This window comes from Octopus bimaculoides, chromosome 20 (genome assembly GCF_001194135.2).
Source record: "Octopus bimaculoides isolate UCB-OBI-ISO-001 chromosome 20, ASM119413v2, whole genome shotgun sequence".
Classification (NCBI taxonomy): Eukaryota; Metazoa; Mollusca; class Cephalopoda; order Octopoda; family Octopodidae; genus Octopus; species Octopus bimaculoides.
In genome coordinates, this window is record NC_069000.1 from 24047672 (window position 1) to 24058131 (window position 10460).

At 35.9% G+C, this 10460-nt stretch overlaps 1 protein-coding gene across 4 annotated transcripts in view; it reads right to left on the reverse strand.

Annotated features, from left to right (window-relative positions):
• Positions 1–10119, reverse strand: part of LOC106879446 (MATH and LRR domain-containing protein PFE0570w) — a 34830-nt gene extending 24711 nt beyond the window's left edge. For all 4 annotated transcript variants that reach the window (XR_001410637.2, XM_014929001.2, XM_014929000.2 and 1 more), the window contains exons 1-5: positions 9946–10119; positions 5410–5492; positions 4346–4489; positions 3244–3438; positions 1112–1176 (exon numbers count right to left, since the gene is read on the reverse strand). Coding sequence is in view for 3 of the 4 variants with exons in the window: in XM_014929001.2 (XP_014784487.1) it covers positions 1112–1176; positions 3244–3438; positions 4346–4489; positions 5410–5492; positions 9946–10078 (620 nt within the window). In the remaining variant the exon portion in view is untranslated. The remainder of the gene's footprint in view (positions 1–1111; positions 1177–3243; positions 3439–4345; positions 4490–5409; positions 5493–9945) is intronic.
• Between the last annotated feature and the right edge of the window lie 341 nt (positions 10120–10460).

Genomic DNA, 10460 nt, shown 5'->3' on the forward strand with positions numbered 1-10460 from the left:
CTGTTTCCTCAGAAAAATTGTTAATAAAAACGTTTTTTTAAGTGTTTACTCCATTCTGGTGTAAAATCATCCTCGCTGTCGCCGTTGCTGCTTTCAGTTTCGGATACAGAAATATCCGATTTATTTCACCACGTGCTTTAGTAGCTCATTCATTCTTTTCTTCGATATCTCCATATCTTCTGTCAAAAAACCTTCAAATTCGGAATCACTGCTTGGTAGCATGAAACTCCTCTCCATCTTCAAAGTTGAAAAAAATTAACGTCGCAAAAAATGTGGAAAAAATTCTTCCAAAATTCACTGAGTTCAAATATCACGCCAAACAATGTCGGATACAATAACTCAACTGTTTGCAAAGTGAAATCAGGTGTTTTAACGAATGTACTAACGAGATCTGGGTTCAAATATACATTTAAATAACAATGGGTACTCTCGGCCGGCTATGGCCGGGTTGGTCTTATGAACCAAAAAATTTTTCAGCCGGCTACAGCCGGGTTAGTAACGAAAGGGTTAATCATAATAAGAGCTGACATGCTGTTCAACATTACTGTCCACAGCAAAATCTTCCTATGGTATTCCTGTTTTTGTCAAATTTATTATGCTCTGTGAACACAGGAGTAACTGTGTGCTCAAGATGCTTGCTTTGCAACTATGTTGTTTTAGGTTCAATCTCACTGCACTGAAACATTGGACAATGTCTTCCCTCATGGCCTCATATCAATCAAAACCATACAGAGAAATATAGTAAATAGAAACTGTGTATATAAGCCTGTGGGAAAAACTCATTGACTTCATTCAATGCCTGGCTTCATACACACTACCTAGTCCTTGGGTGTCTTTTGCAGTCCACTCTGTTGTAAGCATTTATACCAGGTCTCTAAACTGGAAAGGATTTCCTTTGCCTCTCAAGATAGTTTAACAAATAATATTACCAGGTGCATGGTAGCAGCTATTTAGCAACAACAATAACATAAGTAAGGCAAAAGCTTTTAACTTCAAATCGAAGACTGTCTGATCTCTTTTAGATATGGAATCTAATATTCACAATAGATGAATATTAACCATTGTATTATAATTTTCTTTTGGAGAGAAGAAGAAAAAGAGGAAAACTTACTTTTTGAGAACAGGAAAAACATTTACAAATGCAGTAAACAAATGGATAGCAGTATCAGGGGTGAGCTGCAGAAACAAGAAACACTTTGTTAAAATAGTGGAAACAACAAATGCTAAAATAGTTATATTACATGCAAGTATGATCAAATGGTTAAGAGGTTTGCTCCACAATCATAAGCTCCCAGGTTCAATACCACTGTATGGCCTTGTGGGTAAGTATCTTTATTATAACCTTGAAATGAACCATGGCTTGTTAGTAAAATTAGGCGAATGGAACTATGTAGAATTGCCAACCCTTTAAACTGGCCATATCCAGCCCAAATAGTCTACCTGATTTATCTTTAAACTGACCAGATATGACCTCTCATACCTACCCTATGTTGTCATTTTAAAAATAAACAATCACATTGTTGAGATCTTGAAACTAAGAGAGGAGTGCAAGATTAATTCAAAACAGTGTGAATAAATAAGCATTACATGCAACAGTAATTTGAATGCTAGAGGGTTAAGGACATACATGTCTGTGGAATACTCAGCCACTCACATATAAAGGATTTGAAAATCAGTGCCATCTCTATCCTGAATCATTACAGCTCTCATCTTTTATTTTGGCATTTACTTTCCCATATGTGCATGACTCAGATAGAATTCATTTTGAGGCATATACTCTATGGCTGGATGCCTTTCCTGTTACCAACCCTCACCTATTCCCATTTAAGGTAATATTTCCCCCAGTCCAGATATGTTTTCAAGGAAGACTGGAAATGACTGATACTACTTGTATGATCGCAATACAACTATCATGTTATGTCAAGACAAGGAGACACACACATATATATATAATACACACACATGATGGGCTTTTCTATTTTTATAGTTGGATGCTCTTTCTACAGCCAACCTTTACCTGCTTTCAAATAAAGAATATTTTTTTATTCTAGAGGTCTTTGAAAGCACAGAGCAACCAGTCATGTCAGCAACATCAGTCAATGACAACCATAGAATATCAAAATCAGTGCATGCACACACAAACAATGGGCTTCCTGCAGTTTCTGGCCACCAAATCTACTCACAAGGCTTTGGTCAGCCCAGGGTTATAGAAGAAGACACTTGCCCAAGGTGCCTGGCAGTGGAACTAAACCAGAAACCATGTGGCTCGGTAGCAAACTTCTTAGCTACACTAAAGGCACAGGCATGGCTGCATGGTCAAGAAGTTTGTTTTCCAACCAGATGGCATGTCAAGCAAAAGATTTCTAGCATAGCCTCTGGTCGAACAAACTGATGCTTTCTCAAGTTGCACAGACACTATCACTCTAGCCACCACAGAACCAATGATTGGCCTGTTGTAAAACCACTAACACTGTTTCACAAAATTCAATATAAAATAGACATCTCATTAAGATGAGTATGTAATAGGTTATGAAGCCTGTAGAATTATAGATTCCTTTTATTTAGGGACCCAAGAACAGACACACTACAGAGGCTTCTTCTTGCTGCTGTTTGTAGGCTTTTAGCAGGAATTTGAACACTGCTCTCACTATTTATTCACTGTTCCTGCTACTCATACATATGAAATATATACTACCACACTCTTCCTAAGTACTGTTTATGAAGATTTCAAGACGCTTTGTTCTAGGGATAACATCAGGTCAATATGAGTACTTGACTCATTTAAGGTAAATCAAGCATAAAAAATGGGATGTTCAATCAATGATTATAAATTGAGTTAAGGTGGCTGAATATTCCACAGACTATTAAACCCTTAATATAAACTTCAAGTAGACAGCATGACAAATCTGGCCTTTTGATAACTACAACCTATCTGATGGGGTTCTATACTATTTCCAATTACCTAATTTTACTTAAACCAATAATGGAGCTTCCACAGTCACCTGATCTGTTAGAAATACCAGCCAACTCTCCTTCAAATCACACCTAAAACAAGGAAGAAGATGGTGGTTAATATAACCCTAAAAAGAAAGGAGAGACATAGATGGCCACCTAGCTACAACAGCAGTCAAAGTCTTCATGATTGTGAAGCAGACTCTTCAACCATCTTTAGCCATGCCTGCACTTATCCACTCACACAGAAGATGAAGAAGGGAGAAAGAAAAATAAAAAACTATTACCAACCTGTTCATTGACAACTTTCTTCAACTCTAAAAAGTAAACTTCAATTAGATGCAACTGTAGACTTGTAGGTTGCATAGCCTTTCCTACATTGAATACACTCTCTTCCATGATAACATTCAGTTGCTTTATGAGATCTAATTTCCAGCCTGACTTGGACAGAAACATAAATGTTGAATTTACAAACTCTCGGATAAGCTAGAAAAGAGATACAAAAATTTATATTTATAAAACATAAGTTAAATGTTAGAGATGAACATATTATTTTTATTACACAGTTCACATGGTTAACATTTTAAAAACAATTTAGTCTCTTTAACTTGATAAATCCCAGTGTTTCAAGCAATTTTGATTGTCCCATCATCAATGAACTCAAAACAATATAATAATTACAAATTGTCAAAATAGAAAGTCTGCAAGAGTAGTTGATGAATTGAAAAACAGTTATGTACTGTAGATTAAAACAGAACGTACTGAAATATTGTAGTGAAGTACAACTTGAACATTTAGAAAATAAATGCCGTATGTCTAACTATGTACTGCTTACACAAATTGCACAGAAAACAGCAGCACAGTCAACTAAAGATCAACATTTGACATTTGCTTGCATCTTATAAGCCATACTTATGAATTAAAAAAGATTTTAAAATCCCTTCAAGATTGAGAGCCGTTTGCACAAAGTCCTTCATTTATTTGTCAATGATAAATAGACTCCAGCTCTTTGATTTAGTCTTTGACACCTTTTAGTGATTGGACCAAAGCCATACTGGAGCATCAATTTGAAAGATTTTAGTCAATTGTTGACACAACCCTCGCAAGGGACAACAGGTGGAGTAGGCCTGGACATGAAAGAAGGTAACCAAAATACCACAAAATATTTTTTGTGCAATGCAATTTCAGTTTCCTATTCATACATATGCACAAATGCATACACACATACATACATTTACCTAATGGTCTTACGCAGTTTCCATATTTCTGTCTACCAAACTTCACTCCACAAGGTTGTGGTAGAAGATAATTGTTTAAGCCATGTGGTTGTGAAGTGAATTCCTTCAGCCAGCATCAAAATAATTCTAAAATTTTTACAGAAATTGGTACGAACCATCATGAATTTATCCAGTCTGTGTTGGTCTATTCCATTCCACTCACGAGCTTCTGCCTCAAAGAAAGCTTTTATGTACATCATGGCATATTCTTCAGTTGGAAAGTGAAGAAGCAGTTCACAGACTTCGTTGACAAGTTTTTCCTAAAATACATTTAAACAAAGAAAAATCAATTACTTTCTTTGGTAATCAAACAATGTTCTTGACAGAACAAAATATGCAACGAAAGCAATTTTCTGTTAAAAAAGTTAAAAACTTAACATTTGACTATTTGGAATTCCTATATCTTGTAAGCCCTTTTCAAGGATACCAGAAATAAATAGAATTATGAGTGTGTGTGTTTGTGGGGGGGGGGGTTACTGAAGACTCTGCATTCAGTGTATTTAGGCTTAACTAGTACCAAATCTACTTTGTGTATCTTTCTCTAATTCACTGCAATTTTTCACTTAAATGCAACAGCCATTCAAATCAAGTGTGATATTGAATCGTAGTGGAACATGAGCATTGAGTGCAATGGATGGCAAGAAAAATTAAAGTATACAGTAGTGGACACATAATATCAGTATGCATGAATGAAGGAGCACAAGGGAAGTGAGAGGGGAAAAAAAAATCCTGGCACAACAGGAATCAATTGTAGTGTGCGGGAAAGCTGAACATGAAACATGCATAAAGGATAAGAGAGCTGAGTAAAGAAAACCCAAGGAGAAGTGATGAGAAGAACTGTCCAACTTCTACCAGCAGGGTGGAAAAAAAAATATACAGAGATGTTAAGTGATGACTAAATATTCTAGCACACTTACCTCTTCAGCATGTACCTGTCTGTACCTTTATTTTCTAATTACTCTTTCAATTGACCTGTGCTCATTTTCTTGAATTGTGGTAGATCCACTTTATTACATCAATGAAGTAAATTAACAACGATGATGATGATTGGTATAATATAATGTAAGTTTTTAATGTTTTGTCACCAGTGGAGACAGCAACTCTAAATTTCTTCAACTGAATCTCAATCACTAGGAAAATTAGATCCACTAAACGTATATAAGTATAGTGTTTTACTTACTTGCATAAGAGGTTTGTCTTGCATCCACAAACGGTAATGAATTCCTTTCCATATCTTTGTAAAATCATCTTGTGTTAAAGATTCTAGTAATTGGGAAGGAAAAATGTCATTACTTGAAGTATAAATTATGGTAGAAAGCATCTAGAATACATGTAAAACATTAGTTTTATTGTTGGGTTACAAACAAGTGAAATAGTTGTGTTAGAGTTTCCAATATTTTTGACGTTGCATATCACACCTTAATGGGTCAAACTACATAATTTTGAAAATTAAATGTATTCTGTACCAATGAAAAGAAAACCAACCATTTAAATGTAATAAAAATCTCTTACAAATAGACTGAACTTCTACATGGTCTCACTCATCTTGCTAGAAATAGCAACTAAATCTCCCTTAATTAACATCCTAATATCTTCAACAAGGAAAGGACACATAGCTCTATATATCCCCAAAATGGGATGGGGCTGCTGATGGCTGGATTGCCTTTGTTCATGGCCTGAGCCAATCAATAATAACCTATCATAAATAGCTAATATCAATGATGTTTAAAAAATTATGAAAAGCAATTTTTAAAAGCTTATAACAAGGAGCCACGCATCGGAGTAGGACCTTCAAGATAATAGTGCTATTCTGAAATAAACTTGGAAGTGGAGGCTCCACAGCTCACATTTTTATCAAATGCCACCGGCTGAAATATATAACGACCATGTGAAATCAAGCAAAGGTGGTCATAACTGCTGTATCAAACACATCTCTTGTTTCCTAAAAAATGGTGTCATCTATTTTGATCTGCCTGTCACAGTGATGAAGGATTACTGAGTTGACAAAATAAAATGTTCATAGTTATCTACAAGAGTTCCACATTTGCACAATGCAGAGTGCCCCAGCAAAATTGCAATAGATGTGCTTTTTTTCAGATTGAAAAAATTCCCAATGGATGATAAAGGAAAAGTGTTGATCTATACTCTAATCCTGGACATTTATTTGTGAATATTCAACTTCTATTATCAGCATCAATGACAATAGCTTTCCTCTAAACTAACATCATCATTCCACAATCACTAGTTTTCCTCATTAATGAACTTGTGTGTAAGACCCTGCTGACTGTACACACTCTGCCTAGGGATGAGGACTCATTTTTCTGGAAGACAAGAAGTCATTAACCAGAGTAGCCAGGTTTAATGGCTGGGGTGTATAAAATTGTTGGTCATGCATGACACATGTTTCGTAGTTGATCAAAAGAGATAAAGTGTGAAGGAAGGATAAGGACAACCAGCAAAAGCCAGTTCAAACTTTCCAGGATGTGAAGAAACAAGATGCTACAGAATATACTGTTTCTGTTAATGTGATTGAAAAGGTGAAGCTCACTTTTATTCATTAAGTTTATGGTCAAGTATCATAAGAAAATGTGTCATCCACTGCAAAGGATGTTTACATAAGTTCATGTTAGCAAGGTACCACATATTGAGTTCTCTGCCCACAGATTTGGCCATGTCATTGATTGAAAAATGAAAAAGAGAATGGACCTCAAAGGATCTCCTTGCTGTACAACACATTTGAACGAACTTTTATAATTGCCATGATAATGATCAGATGAACAGAAATATGAATCATATACCAATTGGTATGAAATCTGCTGGCCATATTGTCTAAAAGAACCTAACATCAGATAGAATAAAAGCATTCTTTACATCCAGCTTCAGAATGACTTTCAGGGCTAACTCTAGTGAACAAATTGGCGTGATGTATATGAATAGCAGCTTCACAACATAGTGGAGAACTTACTCTGAAAACTGAGGGTGAAGAAAAGGTCTGGAGATGACAGAATACAATGGTAAATGTTTTTGGTAGTAACGGGGTGGATATCTACGTTGGGCTCGATTAAGGTGTGAAGTTGGAAATAAAAAATTTCTAGTTCGTAAATTCGTCCTATTTGAGAATCTTAGTTTGACTCCAGCCCACCACTTTCTTTAATTTTTAACATTATTCATAGCCATGACATGATTTTAAAGAGCGATCACAACTATTTAGAAAAGACGCATTTTGTTCCGTACTTACTACCATTATTATTCGACACAAGGGTACCTCAACATGGTCCCAAGGCCAATAAGAAATAGACTGTCTGGAATAGAGGCAGGATGGTCACAGCTGATCCAAGATTAACAGCAATTGCTAATATTACAGCCTAAAGCTGCAATTAAATGTTGTGGTATTTAATTAAATCCCTGTGTGTCCTGAGTTCATATTCCGGAATCAACTTTAATCCTTTTGGGGGTAGATTCAAATACAAATACAATCCAAGTAATGAAGTTGATCTAATTGAGCATCCCCCACCGCATAAAAGATTAATTGTGTCCACGTGTCAATGTTAAAAATGATTATTTTAAAACCCTTTCCAAATACAGTTCTATATTTAAGAGATGAGGAATTATGTCATCCAATGAGCCGCTTCCTTATGGATATAATCAGTCCATTAGCAGGAAAGTCAACAACATATGTGAAGAATTCCACCCACTTCACAGAACTGATAAAGGATACCCCCATTGAATCCAACTAGATGGTGAGTCTAGATGTGATAAGTCTGTTCATGAAAGTCCCAACTGGTGAAGCACTATCGGTGATTCAAGAAAAACTAGCGACAAACACCCATCTAAAAGAACACACTAGTATACCAATAGGAAACTTGATGGAAATGTTGACCTTCTGTGTAGAAACTACCTACTTCAGTATGGACACTGATATATATCGAAAAGAAGAGGGTTTAGCTATGAGTTCGCCATTTTCACTGATAATAGCCAATATATACATGGAATACTTTGAGAATTTGGCTTTAGGATCAACACCACTAAAACCAACTCTATGGCTGCGATATGTTGATGACACCTTTATACTCTGGACCCACAAGAAAGATGTCCATGTGCTGTTAGATCATGTGAACTCAATAAAGCCATCCATACAGTTCACAATGGAAAAAGAAAAATGACAATCAGCTAACATTCCTGGCGGTATTAATAACGCGCACCAAGAATGGATTCAGGACATCCGTATACCGCAAACCGACCTTCACTGGACGATACCTCAACTTCAATTCCCACCATCCATACAGTGTAAAGACAGGGATTGCTCAGTGCCTAAAACATCGAGCAAAGAATATAAGTAGCGATCGTGATACCCTCCACGAAGAAATGATCAAGGTAAGTAACAATCTATTAAGTAACAACTACCCCCAAAACATACTATCCACAGTCTGTCTACCCTATGTGAAAGGCCTCTCCGAAAAGATATGGGGCCCATATGACATCAGGACAGTATTCAAGAGTAATACAACTTCGCAAATATCTCCTTCGTGTAAAACCACCAATAGAAGAGAATATGACCAAAGACTGCGTGTATTCCATCCCATGCAGCTGTGGTAGGATATACAAAGGCGAAACATGTCACCCCCTCAAAATAAGAGTAGATGACCATCGCAAAGCTGTGACACGAGGAGATATTGATAAATCGAGTATAGCTGATCATGTAAGGAAAAATAGAGACCACCTGCCATTGTGGGATGAAGTTAAAATAATAGATAGAGAACACCATTGGAAAATACGAAAACTAAAAGAAGCAGCACATATGCTAGGACACAACAAACTCCTAAGCAGACCGAGTGCAGATATGAGTAGCATATGGGAACCAGTATTAAGGAAGGATAAGAAAATATTAGATTTATAAGCTCTAAAATTCACTCAATAATTGCCCACGGGCATATGGTGCAGTGGTTAAGAGCACGGGCTAAGAGTTCGATTCCAGGCATAATAATAATTTCGAAAATTATTATTATTAACAACAAATATCCATCAAATGTAAATAATGTACCTCTCCATCTACCGAAAAATACGTGATGCAAAGCGTAACTACAAAGTCTGGAAATATGAAAGAGTGTGGAAATGGTCGTTCGATATGCTAAAAACAACAGCTAAATTGTTCTCAAAATACACAACATTGTTTTAAAACAGAAAAAGAACAATAGTTAATGTAATCTGGAAAAACACGATAGCAACGATACACTCCTATCTGATCATCGGTTTGCACGTGTCGACCCGTTTCGTAGTTGATCAAAAGAGATAAAGTGTGAAGGAAGGATAAGGACAACCAGCAAAAGCCAGTTCAAACTTTCCAGGATGTGAAGAGACAAGATGCTACAGAATATACTGTTTCTGTTAATGTGATTGAAAAGGTGAATCTCACTTTTATTCATTAAGTTTATGGTCAAGTATCATAAGAAAATGTGTCATCCACTGCAAAGGATGTTTACATAAGTTCATGTTAGCAAGGTACCGCATATTGATTTTATTTGTTCATAATCAATTTATATCTAAGCAGATCTTCAATTCAGTAAAATTACATGATTAAATGAAATAAAATAAGAAAAGTAAAAAATAATTCAACTTTTTCTTAATTAACGAACAAAGTTGGCAGCTCGAGCACGTGTCTAAAAAGCCAAAACAGAAATTAGCAAGTAAGCACTTCATATTCGGAATTTTCACTCACCTTTCAAATATGGCAATTGCAAACGGACGAATTTACGTAGAGTCGCAAAGGTTTTATCTCGAGTCCCTGGTTCATTGCCTGCAAGTCCTTGTGCAAGTTGCACTTCAAGGGAATCTTGCTGTACAGGAGCCATCTTCTTGATTTGAGTGGAAATCCTTCTCCGAAGCAAAGTTATTGTTTGACGATTAGCCGCAGTTTCGACCTCTCCCACTTCTAACTATAACATTAATGTTTTTTACTTATTAAAATAAATAATAATAATAATTTAAATGATATTTTTCACATTCAAAGGATATATAAAATCTCAAACTGGTTAAAATAACGTTTAAAATCATCACTCACTCATACACCTGTTAAGACACGCACAATTCCCCAAGTCCACAAATTTTGATGGACGATGTAGTCGGATAGGCAAGCGTGTTGGAAAGTTACTGCACTGCTAGATAATTTTTTCAAAGAATTTCTTTGGATCTCAACGTTTTCAAAAACAGAAATACAATTTTCCAAAACTGAGA